Source organism: Notolabrus celidotus, chromosome 18, assembly GCF_009762535.1.
Source record: "Notolabrus celidotus isolate fNotCel1 chromosome 18, fNotCel1.pri, whole genome shotgun sequence".
Taxonomy (NCBI): Eukaryota; Metazoa; Chordata; class Actinopteri; order Labriformes; family Labridae; genus Notolabrus; species Notolabrus celidotus.
The window spans coordinates 17,285,696-17,305,494 of NC_048289.1; the positions used below are offsets into that span (position 1 = coordinate 17,285,696).

The following is a 19,799-nucleotide window of genomic DNA, read 5'->3' on the forward strand; positions in this document are numbered from 1 at the left end:
ATCAACCAACACTCAAGAGCAGGGGCGTCAAACTCATTTCAGTTCAGGGGCCACATACAGCCCAAGTTGATCTGAAGTGGGCTGGACCAGTAAAATCAGAACATAACATATAAATAACAACAACTCTAAATGTTTCCCTTTGTTTTAGTGCAAAAAAGTACATTCTGAAAAATAAAATATCTTTCTACAAAAACAACTGTTGTTTTTTTTTTTGCCATGATGAATCTCATAGTGGGCCGAATATTTTACTCTTTAACAGTGACGGAGCCAGGCAGTTTTGACCTGGGCGGCCAAACTGGGGCACTGACTGTTAAGGGGTGGCCAGGCGTGGAAAACATTAGGGGCTTACCCCAAACCTAGTAGGGTTACCTCCAATAATCACATCTACTTTGACTTCTTTTTATAGAATAATTTAACAAATGTTAGAAATTTGTAGATTTCTAATGTTAAGATTAATATTGTAACTCGACAGAGTGTCAACATTTAAATTTGCTGAACTGAACTCTTTAAGGACTCAAAATGAAGATGATTGTCCAAAATCAAAGCAAAAAAGAAACTACAGTCTCTGCAGCTTGTTGAAACACAACAACACAATAACTGATTTCAATATAAGTAATGCCTCTGACATGGCAAATGGACAATCATGTTTAAGAATTTCAGGGTGGGGGCACTGGTGGCCTAGTGGTCTAAGCGCCCCACATACAGAGGCTACAGTCCTCGTTGCAGGGGTCGTTGGTTCGATTCCCGACCGGTCGACTATTTCCTGCATGTCTTCCCCCACTCTCTACTCCCCACATTTCCTGTCTCTCTTCAGCTGTCCTCTATAATAAAGGCAAAAAAAGCCCAAAAAATAGAACTTAAAAAAAAAAAAAAAGAAAGAAATTCAGGGTGGACACTGGGGTGGACAATCAGTTTTCAGAGGTGTCCATGGCCACCCCTGGTCACCCCCTGGCTCTGCCACTGCTCTTTAAGCCCTGAAACCTGCTGCGAACACACCAAACACACAGGTTACCCATTCACCTGACACAGAGTGTAATGTTTACTGCAAAAGAACTGATAGATTATAATAATGAAGAAGGTAAAGTTGATTATTTTGGACCCCTCAGCTCAAGCTGTTGGGATGTTTGCTTGCTGGACAGTGTTGTATGCAGGGGTGTTAGTAGTTAGTGGATCATCTCATAGTGCTCTAAAAAGTCTTCATGAATCTCAACCAGATTAAGCAAACAGCAAGTCATCTATTTTCTCACTTTGAGAAAAAAAGTCCAGAAATCCATGCTCCATCAGCATTATGATTTTATGCGACCCCCAGAGGACAAATTTGAGATAGAAGTTACTTTTTTTTTTAAGTTATATTTTTTGCCCTTTTTGCCTTTAATTTATAGCACAGCTGAAGAGAGACAGGAAGTGTGGGGGGTAAGGAGTGGGGGAAGACATGCAGGAGATGGTGGACCAGCCGGGAATCGAACCAGCTACCACTGCGACGAGGACTGTAGCCTCTATTTGTGGGGCACTTAAGCCGCTAGGCCACCAGCGCCCCCCTGATGGTAATTACTTTTATTGAAAAATTGCAGTTAATGTCTTTGTAATTGTCATTCCGCGGGCCGGATTGGAACCTCTGTCGGGCTGGTTTTGGCCCACGGGCCGCATTTTTGACCCCCCTGCTCAAGAGTAAAGCTGGGAATGTCTATAAAATAGACTCTACAGGACTTAAAGGAAGCTTTATAACTCTTCATTGTATTAAACTTGCTGTGTATGCCCACTTTATATCTAAGACATCCACAATTATGACTTTAAATTAAAAATCAGGTTCTTGGATTTATGATTTAGGAATCACAATATTATATTATAATATTTATTTTCTGTAGGGAATTATTATTTTCTTTATACTGATGAAACATTTACCCATACGCCCTAAGTGGACATCCCACAAAACATTTTGTTTCTTTCATAGTAAGAAGTTTATTAGATTTTTTTTTAAGATCAGTTCTGATTGTCATAACTTGTATCCTCAGAGTTGCAAAAGCACAAGACAAACAGAGAAAAATTGCTCAATTTACCTCATTAGTTTGAGCAATGGCATGTTTTAGGAATCAATATAAGATATTTGCTGAATGGAATTATTCTTTTCTTTATACTGATGGAATTTTTACCCATAAGCCTTAGGTGGACATGCCACCATACATTTTATTTTACTTTGTTTTATAGTGAAAACAAGTTTTTGACATTTTCCTTTTTAGATCATTTCGAATGCTCATAACTTGTATCCCCATAGTTGCAAAAGCACAAGACAAACACAGAAAAATTGCTCAATTTACGTCATTAGTTTGAGCAATGGCATGCTGTGGTCTGGCCAACCCATTATCACAAGAAAACAGGCTGTGTAATCTCAAGGTAATGACATCAATTAACCAGTTGTACTGGGAAAACCAGCTAACCCTAACCTGAACCCTTTGGTCTTTAGATAATGAGATAAATAAGTTGATAATCCAAGAAAACAACTGGAATCGTTTTACACAGAAAAACAGCGTAACCTTGTGATTAATACGTTGGGAACTGAAGACAACTGGAAATTACCCAGTATCATAAGGAAACAGAGTAAATAAAGTAGATAGATGCATGTCCGTGCAGGGCCACCATACACATGAATGCACTTACTACTATTTTGTTGGAGAAACCATCAACATAATAAATGATGTAAGTTTCTTTTCAATTTACACAAAAGTTCATAAAGCCCCCCAAAAACATGGGAGACAAAAATGTCACTATAACAAACACAAATAAAAAAAATCAGAAAAGAAATATAGGCTTACCTTTAAAGCAAAAATAACAACAGGACTAAGCCTGGTGTAGCATTTTATTTTTTATTACTACTGTACATAAAATACACTGACAAAGATGACAAAGGAACATTTAAAAACCTCTATCATTACCCTTCTAAGTTACACTAATACAGATAAGCCCATACTGTTTAGCTTAAGTAACATGTTACACAGCGTTAAAGGCGGTGATCTCTATTTGTCCCTGTTGTATCTTCACTAAGTTCTATGTCTACATAAAAATAAAACACTGAGTGTGGTCCCCTCTACATACAAAAGCGATATATAAATTACTTTACACAGTATTGTAAAAACGTAAACATTATATTTGGCAAATTGTTGTCAGTGAAGGTGTTAGTTGTTATTAGAGTGCTGTTTTCTTTGTGTCAGAATAAGTGTGTGTATGTGTGTGTATGTGAAAGCACAGGTACTAGGTGCTGCACAGTGGTTGGCTTTTTAGTGGCGTAGTAAAGACAACAATGGCTTTGTCAATGAGGGAGAAAAGGGGCAAGAGTGCAGTGAAAGAGGGAGGGTGAGGTGACACAGTGGGACGCTTCTAGCTGGTCATTCATCAGGAATCAACACCGGTGGCGTTCGTGTCATACATGCAGTCTTGCTTAACTGACAGCCATAGGGTAGAAAGGATAGAGAAGTTGTATCTGTTACTCACAGTGTTTTGTTTCTATCTTTTACACATTAGGCGCCCCATTTTTAAGGGTACATTAATAACTAAAGAGTGCTGGAACACAGCTTGGAACTGCTGCCAAAGTGCCCTAAAGGAACGGACATAATTCTCAGAAAGTAGTTCCACATTTCCTGGTTGGAAGATTTGTTTAAGCACTGTCCTGACAGTAACAAAAATAACCATAACACCCTACTGGTGTTGTGCCATCATTTGAATTTGATCATATCATTTTGGTGGTGGTTCATTTTTTACCACCTTTGTCCTATTGTTGAAACCTGGAGCATGAATATTGAAAAGTGTACGTGGACTGTATAGTAAAAAGAAAAATAGATAGTCCTACATTGATAATTGCTTTTACACCACATCCTCAAACATCACAACTGCTTCTGCTCCATATTGCATTATTATATTTGTAAGCCAATTTTCCCCAAATGCTTGTTGATTCAAAGACTTCCTGCAGAGAAAACTGTTTCTGGTGTCACTCTAGGTATTTTGCCCCTCTCTCTTGAGAAGTTTCCCTATTTGTCTATAATTATCTAGTCCATCTATTATTTAGCACAAGCAAACTCCAAATCTGTCCTATCATATTACTACTATAAAAATAAACACACTGTACTAAGTAGACTTAAAAGAAAAGACTACTAACTGCATGTCTGTGAAGGTATTCTGTCATCCAGGTTATGGTCATTCAAAGCTTGATCCGTAAGGCAACTGGACTTGGTAGAAATTCTTGAAGACGGTTCACCTCTCCTCCGAAAAGCTTCATCAGTTCAAACCAGACTGGGGAACAGCTAGAAAATATAAGCCTCCTAAAAGTTGTGGATGTGTTCAGGTAGTCACAAAGAGTCCCAAGTACGGCCGTTATCCTAGTGTCGTTCTCCTCTCTGCTGGAAACATTCTTCTTGGAGGTCTTTATTAAGGCCCAGTTAGGGTAACCGTAGGTTTTAAGTGCTCCCTTGATGTGCAGTTGTTCCTTCTTCATTCCCTCCATTCTTGTGGGTACCTTCTGAGCCCTATGGTGAAGGGTTCTTATTACCCCTACCCATATAGCAAAGTTGGTCTGATAGGTCTGGGCCAGATCTGGCGTCAAGCCAGCACTGCTGGCTGGCTGCTGGCATGGCAAGAGGTATTGTATATATGATGGCATGCCACATCTTGCCCGATTGTGGCTTGGTTTATGGGTCCAGATCTGTCCATGCCGCATCTGGGCCGATTAAGGTTGAGCTTGTGATTAAGCTGGCCCATGTGTGGGCCGTCTCCGGCAAACTATATCTGGGCCACTTAAGGGCCGTCATTCTTTGCAGTATGTTGGCCGAGTCTAAGCGTATTGGTAGCCAGAGCCGGGCCAGACCAATTTTGCTATGTGGGTAGCTTGTGTTCCAGAGGATGGTGTGAGTTGAAGAGCAGGTACTGGTCTGTGTGGGTGGGTTTCCTGTAAACTTTGATGTTAAGGCTTCTGTCCTCTTCAATGTGCACTGCACAGTCCAAAAAGACAAGACTGTTACCTCTGACATCTTCCCTTGTGAACTTGATGTTTCTATCTATTGAGTTTAGATGAGTTGTAAAAGCTTTTACTTCTACAGAGCGGATTTTGACCCAGGTGTTGTCCACGTATCTAAACCAGTGGCTGGGGGTGTTTCCATGAAGAAGGAGGAGACTGCCTTGTTCTTTACATCCTCCATGTAGAGATTTGCCACTATAGAAGACATGGTGAGCTAACAAGGTGAAAGATTTGGCAGTACAGCAGAATTAAACCATGGTTTTCTATGATGTCACTTCTCTTTTCACGTGCATCCCCACTGTAGAGGCAGTCAGGACCATCAGGAGGAGTTTGCTCCAGGACAGCACTTTATCCAACAAGACCACCCTCACACCAGACCACAGTTGGACCTGTGCCTCAATACCACTTATTTCACTTTCAACTGGGACTTGTACAGACAGAAGCATGGCTATGCCATGGGCTCGACTGCCAGGAGGTACTGAACAACTGCCAGGAGGTAGGCAACCGACTGCCAGAGACTTGGATAACAAACCTACTTAGAACCCTTTGTGACTACCTGAACACACCCACGACTGTTAGAGGCTTATATTTTCTTGCTCTTCCCCAGTCTGGTCCGAACTGAAGAAACCTTTTGGAGGAGAGGTGAAACATCTTTAAGAATTTCTACCAAGTCCAGTTGCCTTACGGATCAAGCTTTGAAATACTAACTGCATATGCACATGCAGTGTTGAATAACAGATTTTATAGCTTGTTATTCCTGAAGGATAGTCAGGTCGCACTCTGAGTGGAATCAGGTTTTCAAATGGGTAATAAGGCTTTCCCTAATCTTAAGGAATCAAGATGAAAATACAAGCTGTTTAAAAAAATGACAGAGTTGCATTAGGCTGCAAAACAGTGGCAGAAAGGACTGTGTAGGATACACACTCGTGCCACGTCATCTAAAAGACATGAATTGTGTTCATAAAATTTCAGCTCTTGTTTGGACCTGTCTCTTTTAAACATCAAGTGAAAATTGCTGGTGGATTTCTTACGTGATCTTGAAGTTCAGTTTAAAATCACAGGGAAAAAAATCATTCAAATGTTAGTGTAGATAATTTTTCCCAAACTGACAATGTGTTTAATTACTCAAATCGATCATGAGGTGCTCGTATATTTGAGTTTTTCCCTTGAAGCTGGATGCAAGCAGAAACACCCGGTCGTCAATAGAAACCAGAGAAAATGCCCGAGGCGCCTGGATATTCAGCTCCTGTGATGGGACAAACTGGCCCCTCTTGGTGTCCCATTGGTAGACCTGTGTCAGTGAATAATCGCTGCCCAAGATGGCGTACTGCCAGTTGCCGATGGAGACGGGTTGGAACACCATGGAGCCGCGGGAAGGAAATGTCTGGACCTCTTTGAACATGGCGCCGTCCCAGCGCATCACCTTGGAGTCCCCGATGAATCTTGTCAGGCATATAAACAGCTCACCTTTGAAAAGATTCAGGAGACTGTTAAGCAATCACATTCAGCTGCTTAATCCGGATCTGAAATGGGAAAGCTGCAAAAACAGTTTAAGTAGTCCCGAAATAATTCATATCTTCTTAAACATTTCGACAGAGGAAATAGACCATGGAACATTTACTGACTCTGCGGAGAGAAATAAAGAATACTTTACAGTTATAAAATACATGCAGGTTTTATGGAAATGTACAGTGACATTTACTCTTGGCACTTTCAAAGTAAATGCCTATGAAACGCAGAGCAACAAGAAGCTACAGTTAATAAATTAACTGCACTTTAAAGAGCACGAGTCATAAATTATTTTATTTAATTAACCAAATCTTGGCCCCAGATCAAAGTCCACTGTTAATCAAACAGACTTTATTAACTTTAGAATTAAAAAAGTGAGTAACTGCCTCTGGCCTCAGTAAATGTACTGTAAATTCAGTACCCTGCTCCAAGAGGAAGCAAACCCAATGCAGATTATATTGTGATGCCACTGCTCTCACCTGTGACCTGAAAGTGTTTGACAGAGAACACATCCTCCATATCCGGGATATCTGTCCTGCGGTCGAACTGTTTCTGGCCCCTGTTCCACTGGTAGACTACAGGCCTCTGAGAGCTGCTGGACAAGATCAGGTGTGCTTTGTTGGAGATCTCCAAATACTCTACATCTGTGTCGCGGAACCACGGGTGGAGGGACTGGTGGGAGTAGAAGCCGTTACCGTTCCATTTGTACACTGTTGTGGAGCCGGCCTAAGAGAACAACAAAGCACACAAAGTCTTACTAAAACACTCTTGTCTGTAACAAAGTGCAAACTACAAAACGAGGAAAAAAAACATAATCTGACAAATTGTCCAGTAAATTGCAAATTTTAAAGCTTCAGTGCAAATGTTTGAGTTTCTGTTTGCCTGAGTTTCCCCGAGCATATGTAAGAGCACATGTGAACATTTGGCAGTGCCGGGGTAATCAGCAGCTGTGCACTGACATGCTGCACAGAAGGACACCAGAGGGAAAGAAATGTTGACATCGTGGGAAGAGTGATTTGGAGAAGCAGTGTGCAATCTGATGCCCCCTAAAACATAATGATTTGAACTACTGGCTTGCATTTAATCAGATGCATCTGATTATTTAAGGTTTATCTTGAACACTGAGAAATGCAGGAGCAATAGCATGACAGGGTGTAAACATTTGGCCAACACTGAGTCTCAAACTGGCCCTTCAGCTTCCATTGTTTACATTGTTCCCTTTTACCAGGAATTTAATTGTCTGGAGAGGTCTCCTTCTCCCAATACAAATAGAGATGGTCAGAAGTCTGTGTTTCTATGGAGCTCTTCAGCATGGCTGTGAGCTGATCTGCTGCCAGCTTATTTTGAGTTCTTCAGTTGAGATTACTTCACTGCTAATGATTAAATTGATACACTCCAAAAACTCAAAATCTTACCAAGCAAAATTGTCTCATTTTTAGTCAAAATGACTTATCTCACTTCTTTTAAGATAAATTTACTTAACAAGTGAGATTTGAGCAAGATAGAGGGACATGTTTTAAGACAATTCATCTTTAATATCTTGTTAAGTCAAACAATCTTGAAATTATCTTGTTTTGAGTTGTAATTTAGAATAAACCAGTTTAATTTTGACATTTCATACGTTTTTCAAGATGAGATCTTATTTGTAGAAGATGGATAATCTTGGTTTAAGACTTACACTTTACTTCATTTAAGTAAATGCATCTTGCAGAATCTTTCACAGCTCCATTGATAAAAGAAAGACAAGTTTTTTTTATGGATGAGTTGCAGTTTTCAGGCCCTGTTTATCTAAATCAGATAAAAATACACATCCTCAAACTACTTGCACACAGTATTACAACAGTATTTACCGATATGTATTAAGGGAGTTATGTGCACACTTCAAATAATTTGTCACTTGCCATTTAAGTTCTTAGATTTAGACATGTTAGATTAATTACTTTGTTTTAGTTATTTACTTGTTTTTAACCTTTGTATGTATGGTTGAATCTTAAATTTGATTATGAACATGTCTTTTTTGTCTCAGTTAGTCAGGGAATCTTAAATTGAGTGAATGACTGTTAAAGTAAGCTACATTGGTTGTCTAGCTGAGCTGCCCCAAATTTAGGATCGCACGCTGAGTAATTCCATGATCTGGTTGTATTATACATAAGCTAAAAAACTGTGGTACACATGTATCATACAGGTAAACATATGACTATGGTCGGCTGATGCAAACCAGGAAAATGGTTTGATGCTAGACTAAAAAAAAAAAATCAAGATTCTGAGCTTCTACCAAGCAATCAGGAACTAAAATATGGTGGTAGGTGGGGACTATGGAGATTTTAAGCATCAGTAAAACCAGAAGAGCCGACCTTAGAGCTGTCAGCGATGACAAAGAAAGACTCCCCATCGATCATGAATGTCTCAATGTCATTAGGTTTGCGAATCTTCAGGATGTCAATGTCCTGGATCTTGATGAACTTGTTGGCAGAGATGTCGCGTTTATAAATGTGCGAGCCTCCGAACAACTGAGCCACGATGACAAAGAGGTGTTTGTCGATCACCATGGGCTTACAAACCACAGTGGAGGTGCCTGAATGTATGAAGGAAAGAAAAAAACAAATTGCAAAGTTAGAAATACAGGACAGTCAATCATTATCAACCTATTTTTTTCTACATACAACAATGAGAAGGACTTACCAATCGCGAAATTACACATTTATGCAGATGACACAGTTGTAAATTGAGTTGCCCTTGTTTAAGCAAAGCTGTGGGTGTACTACAGAGAACCTTAGACAGCTCATCTCCATGGAGTCAAGGTAACTCTCAATGCTAAGTCAACCAAATGTATGACTTGCTCCCAATCCCAAGGTAACAACATGTCTACACTCTGAACAGGAAACCAATTAAATTCATTGTGTAAGTATTTAGGGATTTGGTGGGATAATGCTTGTCTTTTTTGAAGCGTTTGGACTCTGGTGATACAGTATTTGTTTTGTTTCCTGTAGAGGGCCTCTTGCCACATTGAAACACAATACCACTCATTCATACATTCATAACCCCATTAATAATTCCACATTGACATTTCAGGAAAAAAAATATTTACAAAGGCTTCCTCCATGACAACAATGCTTCTGTTTACTGTTGTTTGAACTCACTTTCAATGGTGTCATACGTTCGGAAGGTCATCTCAACGTGATCCCATTCCAGGAAGCTGCATGTCCCAGCAAACGGTTGGGCAAACACAACATACTGATCTTTGCCAAAGGTGAAGGCCTCCACCGAAATGGACTCAAACTTCAATGACTGATAGGAAGCAAACTCTGAAAAAGATGACATTGTCTTCAATCTGTCAATAATCCAATAATTCAGAGGCACTGGTTCTACTTTCAGTTGGAAAATTCTTGACAAGAACAGGCAGAAACATGAAGAGGGTGAGACAGCTCATTCCCCCTATTATCCTGCTATGACTCAGTAAGAAAATACCTGATGCAATGCAGTCAAAAGACTGTGGGAGAAGGTCATTGAGCTTCTTCCCCTGGTGGATGGGTGGGCCACTGCAGTGGATCTGGTCCAGGGTGGCATTGGTATGGTGCATCCACTCCACCAACCACTTCAGCTTGCAGTCGCATATCAGGTTGTTGCCCCGTAGATCCCTACAAGTATGATAAATGTATAGCTCATTTGTTGAGACATATTACCATTACTATTTATACATGAAACTTAAGCTTTATGCTCTGTTGTCTGTCTCCTCTTTCCTTGGATGGCAGCACTTTGGATTAATGCCAAGAAAGCCACAACAACAAGGGTCCTATCAGTTGAGGAGTCTGTACTCGTCGCCCACTCTTGGTCTGAATTGCTGTTGACCTTGGTTATGCGCTGAATCCTGAATAAGCTCATCTTTTCTTCCTCCCTATTGTGCCCTATTTTGTCTTTGACTTGTTTGTTATTTCTACTTTAAAATATTTCAATCAAATAATACCTAACAGTACATCCATTAATGATGTGTATAACGGGGAAAATGTGCAAAATGGGTAATGTTCACTATGTGTTGTTTGGTATTAACTTCACTGTTTACATTTTGTTTGTTGATTGATGTCATTTTTTGTTTATTAACAATATTGTAAAGACAGCTAAATGTGTGCATCACTGTGAAAAGGAAATGATCTCTCCAAGAAAATAAAGGCTATTTTATTGTATCGTATCTTGTCCAAATGTGTCCGATCGTATCGTACTGTATCGTGTCGTATCATATCGTATCGTGTCGTATCGTATCCTACTGTATCGTATCATATCGTGTCGAATTGTATAGTATTGTGTCGTGTCGTATCGTATCGTGTCGTATCATATCATCGTATCGTATCGTATTGTGTCGTGTCGTATCGTATCGTGTCGTATCATATCGTCGTATCGTATCGTATCTTATCATATCCTCCTGTATCGTATCTTACCGTATTGTATCGTATCATATCGTATCATATCGTGTCATATCTTATTGTATCTTATTGTATCCCACTGTATCGCATCATAATGTATCGTATCCTACTGTATCGTATCCTACTGTATCGTATCGTATCGTGTCGAATCGTATCGTGTTGTGTCGTGTCGTATCATATCCTGTTGTATCATATCGTATCATATCCTACTGTATCGTATCATATCGTATCCTATCCTGCTGTATCGTATCATATCGTATCCTATCCTGCTGTATCGTATCTTATCGTATCATATCGTGTCGTATATCGTATTGTATTGTGTCGTATCGTATTGTGTCGTATCATATCGTATCATACCGTATTGTGTTGTATTGTATCGTATCCTACTGTATGGTATCGTATCATATCGTATCCTATTGTATCGTATCTAATCCTACTGTATCGTATCGTGTCGTATCATGTCGTATCCTACTGTATCGTATCGTATCCTACTGTATCGTATCGTATCGTGTCGTGTCGTATCGTATCCTACTGTATCGTATCGTATCATATTTCTTATCGCGTCGTATCATATGGTATTGTGTCGTGTCGTATCATATCGTATCGTATCGTGTCGTATCCTACTGTATCATATCATATTGTGTCGTTTCGTATCATGTTTTGTCGTATAGTATCATATCGTACCGTATAGTGTCTTATCGTCTTGTATCGTATCCTACTGTATCATATCGTATCGTGTCATATCATACAGTGTTGTTTCGTATCGTACATATTGTATCCTACTGTATTGTATCATATCGTATCGTGACATATTGTATCGTATCCTACTGTATCGTATTGTATCGTATCGTATTGTATCGTATTGTATCGTATCGTATCGTATTGTATTGTATCGTATCGTATTGTATCGTATTGTATCGTATTGTATCGTATTGTATCCTACTGTATCGTATCATATCGTATCGTGACATATTGTATCGTATCCTATTGTATCGTATCGTATCGTATCGTATCTTATGGTATTGTATGGTATGATTTTGTTTCATATAGTTTTGTATCATATCGTATTGTATAGTTTCTTATTGTATCTTACAGCTTGGTATTTTATCATATCATACCTCATCCAAACATATCTTATGTGCCGTACCTTACTGCACTTTGGGTTATCATATCACACTTTACTGTATTATATGGCACAGTATCATATCATATCATATCGTGCTGTATTGTACTATACTGTACTCTCCTGTTTCATATTGTGTAATATTGCACTTTATCCTATTATATCGTACTGAATTGTATTGAATAATATCATATTGTACTTTACTGCATTGGATGTAACCGTATTGTATTGTACAGTATCATCTCACCATACCTTACCACATCGCATGTTATCATATCATATTGATTTGTGCTATATTTCATTGTGTCGTATTGTATCGTAGCGTACTAAACTGTATCACATAGTATTGTATTGTATAAATTCACAGACTGTCTTGTTATTGACTCAATAAATCCATTATTCAATCATAAAACTGTGTAACTGAATAATTACTAGATGGCCTGTGTCCTAACAAACCATCCAAACTGAAAGACAGACAGAACTCACACTTTGGTCAAAGCATCCATGCCCTTGAAGACATCTTTGGGCAGTGTCTCTAGGTTGTTGTAAGCCAGACTCCTAATGAGCAAAGAGAGGAAACACAATTGAATTAAACTGTCTCGCCACAGCTCATAAGTGACATTGAGGCAGTACACTCTCTGGTCATTACTGGCTTTTCAAATGTCCCGTTTGCCAGCTTGACTGAAGTCCCAACCCAGTTACAAAAAAACAAATAAAAGAATGGCATGAGTTTTTGTCTATGTTCTGACAATATATGCGGACCCAATGGATAAATTGTGAATTAGAGGTGAATAGAAATCAAGAAAGGTGAAATGCATTTCATATAGAGAAAGAATGCCATTTATAAAAAGACAGTTTTATCCAACACAGTGATACAACTCTGATCCACCAAAACTGGCCTTGTTAGAGAAATTTAAATAGAGAGCTAGAGGCTGAACTCCAAACCAGAGAGAGTCAAGAATGAAATGATATGTCAGCGTAATATACAAACACTGCATTATTTTTCTTTGAGAGTAATGTTTCCAAAAAGAGAGAGGGGCCCCTTTACTTAAGTTAGTACACTCTCCAATCATGATGTAAATAGAGTAGAAAGGACAGGGCTTCAGCACGACCCGTGGTTTTGTGTTGACTTTTCTGTTGAGCTACAGAACAGGAAAGAATACCTATCCTAAACTTGTGACCTGGCATTATAACAAGCTCTTATTGTAACTATTGCTTCCTCTTAATAGTGACGGTGCAACTCAGCAATGATTAACCACATCAATGAAACACAACACAGCCCTAGGGGAAAATATTTGGCTTTTGAGTCATCAATGATGCATTTGGTTTAACCTTATGGCTCCTAATGGCTATACTTATGATACATTACTTTCTGATACCATTTCTTTCACACCAACATAAAGAGTGGGCTTCTTATTCTCAACCTGTGATAGCACTCTACAAATGCTATCACAAGTCTTGGTACAGGACACTGAAACAAGACTCCTGGTGCAACAATCACTGAGGCAACTTTCTTTCTGACATGGATTTTTGCCTATCCTGTGCCAGCTTCGTGGTCATTACCAGCCATCAGTTTTCATGGCATTAATAGATACCAACTCTTATCAATTGACATACAATCTTATGGATGTGCATGTCTCAAATGCAATGTGTCTTGTCTTAACTGTCTTCATTTTTTCATATCTTATTTCCACAGAAAGTCTGTTGCAAGTAACACTAAAATGTAGAGTTAATTACTGCTTTTTGAATTCTTATCAGTTAAAAAAAATATAAGAGAGCAAACAAAGTTTTATTGTCATTTTGTTGTACAATAAAACTTTGTTTGGCAGCTCTCAAGGACCATAGAAGATATTAAAATGATACAAGATAGGATAAAAATAAAAGATCAAAATATAGAAGAGGTGTTTCAATGTAAATACATAGATGTCATATGCATGCATGCATACTGACAAATTACTGCATATATTTGAGGTTCTTTTTCTTTACAACACAATGTTTCCTAAATGTAGTCACGAGAATTCAAAATCAAGCACCCATTCAAACATCAGGTCAATCAAGATGCTCAAAACAAGCCAGTATTTGGCTGTTCTGCAAAAAGTCTAAATGTGTTAGGGAACAACCTGTCAGGGGCAGAGAGAGGGGACATTATAGGTCACATGGTTTAAGGTTACAGTACAGTTATATTTAGTGTTGACCTACAGGTCACTCACGTTCTCACCTATCTTTAGTTCTGGCAAGCTTTGTAGTTCAGCAATGTGGAATGGTGTTGACAAATTAATGCTTATTATTGTATATTAGGCAAAATAAGTGATTTGACATTCCCAGGCACAAAGCCATCTTACTTTTTATTTCAAAATGTGCTCTGCTGAGTTACAAAGACACAAAAAAACATCCAGATCTGCCCTTCAGCAACCTGATCCAGCTGACACCTTCAAACAGTAACCTTGTTCATCACCACTGGCAGCAGCACTTTGCCTGCCTTTGCATTTCAGACTGTGACAAAGTGACACAGAGGGATAAAAAGTTGAATTGATGCACAGTTTTTATGTCAGACTACACTGAATACTAATATCCCATTACCTTTACTACAGTGAAACACAGAGAATGTGAAAGGGGATGTGCAGAGAAACTGTTAGTGAAAATGGGGAAAATAAGTTATATGCTATCAGTTTAGAAAGTAGAAAGGAAGGAAGAGAGATACTCACAGGTGAATCAGAGCTTTCAGGCCCCGGAACGCGAATGGAGATAATGATGCAATTCTGTTATTTTCAATAAATCTGTGAATGAGAAGAAAAATTGTAAGCAATTACAAGCAAACATTATTTTGAAATTAAAAAATGGATGATGTTATTCTTGCTAATTATGCTTCTGCTCAGGTTGTTCTTTGGTTGGGTTAAGCTAGCTCTTCCATGAGCTCATAACAGTCATAAAATGGTAGGTTGTACTACCTCAATCAAGCATCATCACTGAAAGTATGTGAGTGGTTGAAACATGAGTGAATAAGGGCTTCAAACGGTACCATGCATACTCATTTTGTTGGATTTTTTTCAGTGTGGTAATACAGCAATGGACTCTGTTGTTACTGAATGCAATACTTAACAGCTAAAACAAGAAGAAAAAAAAACTAAAAATAGCAATGACTAAATCACAGAAAATGAGAAAATGTGCTTCTGGGGGACAGCTTGTGCTTTCATGACCCTTAAACCCACCAGTGTTGCTGATTGACTGTATGTAAATATGGACAATGTGCCACAATCTGCTCCCACAGTGGAAAAGTGAAGCCAAAATGCTGCCTCCACGGGAACTGATATATTACACTGGTGACATATTTTGGAGTCAAGGCATGTGCAGAAGCAATCTGGCTGGTGGAGCTCTAGAATTGATGATATCCGACTTCTGCATTTGTCAACAGTCGTCAGCCATGACATCACATCCCCTAAATCTTTCATCAAAAACTAATTCAAACTAAACTTATCTGAAAACTAACATGTACACATTAACCAGCATGAGAAGAACTAGCTGTCATGACAGAAAGTGTGTTTGAGGAAAATGTATTTTATGTGTACTGTAATTTCAAAGTTTGGCTTGTTTCCAATCTGTCAACATGGAGGAGGCAGGCTTTAAGCCCTCAGCCAAGAACCTCTGTTTAATTTTCCACCAGGAGGACTTGTGTTTCAAACCACAGGTGAAAATGATCGTCCAGTCCTGGTTTCATCAGCTCAGAAATATAGCAAAGGTCAAGTCCCTAATGTCAGCAAAAGATCTTGAGAAACTGAGTCGCACTTTTATACCCTCTTGTCTCAATTACTGCAAGTCTGTGTACATGTCTCAGCCAGAAATCAATCCACTGCCTTCAGACAGCTCAAAATGCAGCAGTTCTGCTTTTAACCAGAACCATAAAATTTACCCACATCACTCCAATTTTAGCTCATCTACATTGGCTGTGTGTTGATTTTAGGACTGACTTTAAAATCCTCTTAATCATGTTTAAGGCTGGACACGGACTGCCTCTTCCCTGTATCTCTGAGCTTTTATCTCTGTATGAGATCCAGCACTGCTGGCTGTTCCAAGGTTCAGACTGAAAAGCAAAGGTGACAGGGCTTTTGCAGTTTGAGCAACAACACTTGCAGTTGTGACAGGTTGGTGTTATAAGCTGATGTCAGACTTGATTAATCGATTGGTCTTGTTTTTTTCGTTGCAGCGTTTGCCTTGTTGCCCTATTTATGTTGGATGTTGTGTGGGTCTGTTCTTGATGAGTGATAGTTACTGGGGTTTCATGTCCGGTAATGAGACGGGGTAGTCTAGCATTTCGGATTTTTGTGTTCGAGTTTCATTGCTCTGCAATCTTTTGACAGTGCCTCGGGGATCCAACAAGGGGACCGCACGCTCTGCTTCCTCACACAATACAGCCAGTGAAGATGGCAGCATCTGTGTGGTTTCCCTCGCTTTTCTATAACAACATTATTTCCACTTTTCAAAAGGTATTTACCATGTATAAATTGTTGGGTTGATGAGACAACCAGTTGGCAATTTTCTGTGTTGCTGTGTTGTGTTTCCTGAGTATCTGTCGCTGTTTGGAGCCGAGCCATGGCGGCTTGAACAACTGATTTTGTGTTATGTGAATGTAATTGTGTTTTGAATTGAATGTCTTTGTTTGCTCTTGAAGAAAATTGAGACACAATACAGTGAGTGAAGACGGCAGCATCTGTGTGGTTTCCCCAAGCGGCAACCTCCGGTCTAAAACTATGAGTCAATGCGGAAGTGTTTAAAGCTGCAGTTCATCGAGGAACCGCCTGAGGCTGGCTCCGGAAGTACCAGAAGTCACATACACATGAATGGGAAAAAGACGATCTTTGCAGCAGAAATAAACATGTTTACAGCCTGGTACAAAAGATGAGTGTAGTCTGAATAGCTAATTTCTCGATGTCCTCTCACTGTGAGGGGGTGAATTTTTTTCTTACGTGGCAATTTTGAAGATATTGAGATTACTAGTCTTCCAATGAGAGGCACAGCTGCCTGCAGGAACACTGCGGCTGTTGGCTAGGAGGCTCAAAGCCCGCCCCTTTACGTCACACTGGCTTGACAGAAGCAATATGGCTGCCGCTGCCGATTGGCTTCAAAACAGTGTTCAGAAACAGATGGGTGACGTCACGGATACTACGTCCATATTTTACACAGTCTATGAGTTTCCCTCGCTTTTATATAACAACATTATTTCCCCTTTTTAAAAGGGTACAACACAGTCCCTTGTTTAATTTCATCACAAAACTTTTGTTCAGTGACTTTATTTGATCTTAACTTTGATTTTGTTGGTTTATTTTTATGAATATGTATGCTTTCAGTTGTATTTTATTGCTTGGCAGCTTCTTTTGTTTGTTTGTTCATTGTTACCTGTTTTTCTTGCCCATTGTGAAGCCCTTTGTTACCTATATTGAAAAGTGCTAAATAAATAATCATTCAAATTATTCACAACCTGTACTGCAACTAGCCACCAGGGGAGAGCTCTAAATGTTGTGGCTTCACTTATCCTCTTGTACAATGCAGCCTATACATCAAGGGTTTATCAAAATAACAAAAAAGAACTCACAAGTATTCAAGATGTGGTAAACCCAGGAACGCATCTTCATCAATCAGGTCAAGGGAATTTGCTGTGAACAATCTGTGAAGACAAAAGACAAAACGGCATTCATTTAAAGATACAGTACATTTTCCAGGTTGTTGTGGGTGTGTCATCGACTGGAGTCTGATTCTGTGGAACAGTTGTTTCATTGTAGTAGGATACGTGTAGTGATTTGTCACTGCTCATACCCAACATCAGTAAGTTAAAAGTGAGGGAAAACAGGATGGGGGGATGGGGTGTGAGAGGAACACACAACAGACTCATTTGACATTTCTGCCCACGGTGTGTGGTTACAGAATGAATGAAATGAATCAAATAGAGAAATGGTAGATGACTCCTACACGTTTTCCATGAATTGGATGAAAGAGAGAAATGCCTCCTCCCTCCCTCCCTCACGTTTCTGAGTCACCCTTAAAACCAGGCACACAGAAATAATGTACGCCAGTGTTTTATTTTGCACCTCACTTATAATGTTTCAAAACCCTGATAGAAGAATTTGTAGAGTTGTTTTTTTTGAAAAACGCACAAACAGTGAAGTTTGACCTCAAGTTCTTCCTCACAGCAGGCTGGTCTCATTAATATTTTACTGTAAAATGTCACAAGATTTAATTCCAAATCTTCAACCATCAAAAAGAAAATCTTTGAATTCCTATTGGTCCAAATGCTGTACACCTTATTTCTGAATGAAAAACTGAAGGCCTTTTCTGGCTTAGAATTCAAGCAACAGTGACCCTGTACACCCACAATGTTGGCTCCAGAGATGCTCCATTGATTAAGTGGTACTCTAATGGAGGTTAAGATACTCCAGGTCACATTGGCAGTAAATAATGAGAACGAAAAGGCGATGCAACTCATTCACTTGACTGTTTAAATTCCCCCTCCTTCTGCTCACAAGCCTTCATGTACATCCAGAGCAATTTAATGCAAAGTGAGTCCATGGAGAAGCTGATGCCGGGAGAATGTTTTGTACTAAAACAAGTGTGATTAGAGAGCACAGCTAATCCTACCCTTGCTGTTCATAATAAGATGCTTAATAGAATCCAGCCCTACCACCAAGATGCATTATAATGGATGTCTTATTACGAAGTAATTACAATAAAATCTCTGCAGTTCTCTGTGGGGGGAAATGTTCCTTATTTATCCCTGCCCCCTGCAAATGCACACAACACAGCCTCTTATCAGTCCACAGCTCCTGCTGTTAGTCACTGTGGCCATGTGGTGTATTGCATAATCCTGACACCATTACAGAGAATCCCCCTTGAAATCTGCATATCAGACTTAGGATGAAAAAGTGTCTGGAGAGGGGGGGGTGCTGCCTCATTGTTTGAACACTGAAAATTAACACACATGGATCGACAGACAGACAGACAGACAGATAGACAGTTGATAGATAGATAGATAGATAGATAGATAGATAGATAGATAGATAGATAGATAGATAGATAGATAGATAGACAGACAGACAGATAGATAGATAGATAGATAGATAGATAGATAGATAGATAGATAGATAGATACTCACAGTAATTGCAGGGCAGGCGTGTGAGCAAAGCTTCCTCCTGTTATTTCATTAAATCCAGACTTGACAAAAGATCTGAAAGGACATATTGAAAACAATAAATATGAGACCCGGACACTAAAAGGCAGAGGTGGAGCAGCAATTCATAAAGCTTTTCAGACAATAAACCATGTCTAATTTTACAATATGACCCTAATGGAGTGCAGGGATACTTACAGTGAAACGACATCTGATGGGAAAGCATGAGGTACAGATCGGACGTTCTCACACAGGGCGTTATCTTTGGTGCAGGTACATCCAGTGGGGCATCTGGGTTGCCTCACTCTGCGACCGTCTGTTCCAAGCAGGCTGAGAGCAGCGACCCAAACCAGGAGCATCCATCCTCTGCTCGGGTATCCCATTCCTGCTGTCCCGCTCGAGAACACAAGCACTCCTGCACATGCAACTTCTCGGCGAAATCCACCGGTATTATTCAGATTTTTGTGAAAAGGATATGTTACTGTCTTGTTTTACTGATGGAGGCTGGTGTTGTTGTGCTCGGATGCAAGCTGGTGTCTATGCCTCTTGCGTCTCAATAGGAGGGAACGGGTCCAGCGGATTCGTTCTGC

At 39.5% G+C, this 19,799-nt stretch overlaps 1 protein-coding gene across 1 annotated transcript; it reads right to left on the bottom strand.

The window, feature by feature from the left end:
- Window positions 1-5,775: 5,775 nt before the first annotated feature.
- On the bottom strand, window positions 5,776-19,777 carry lgi1b (leucine-rich, glioma inactivated 1b). Its single transcript, XM_034708800.1, has 10 exons — window positions 19,408-19,777; window positions 19,195-19,266; window positions 17,640-17,711; window positions 14,758-14,829; window positions 12,539-12,610; window positions 9,980-10,149; window positions 9,652-9,816; window positions 8,866-9,086; window positions 6,991-7,237; window positions 5,776-6,469 (listed from the first exon to the last, which is right to left on the bottom strand). The coding sequence occupies exons 1-10, from the start codon at window positions 19,590-19,592 to the stop codon at window positions 6,120-6,122; spliced, it is 1,626 nt and encodes a 541-aa protein (XP_034564691.1). The 5' UTR covers window positions 19,593-19,777; the 3' UTR covers window positions 5,776-6,119.
- Window positions 19,778-19,799: the final 22 nt, after the last annotated feature.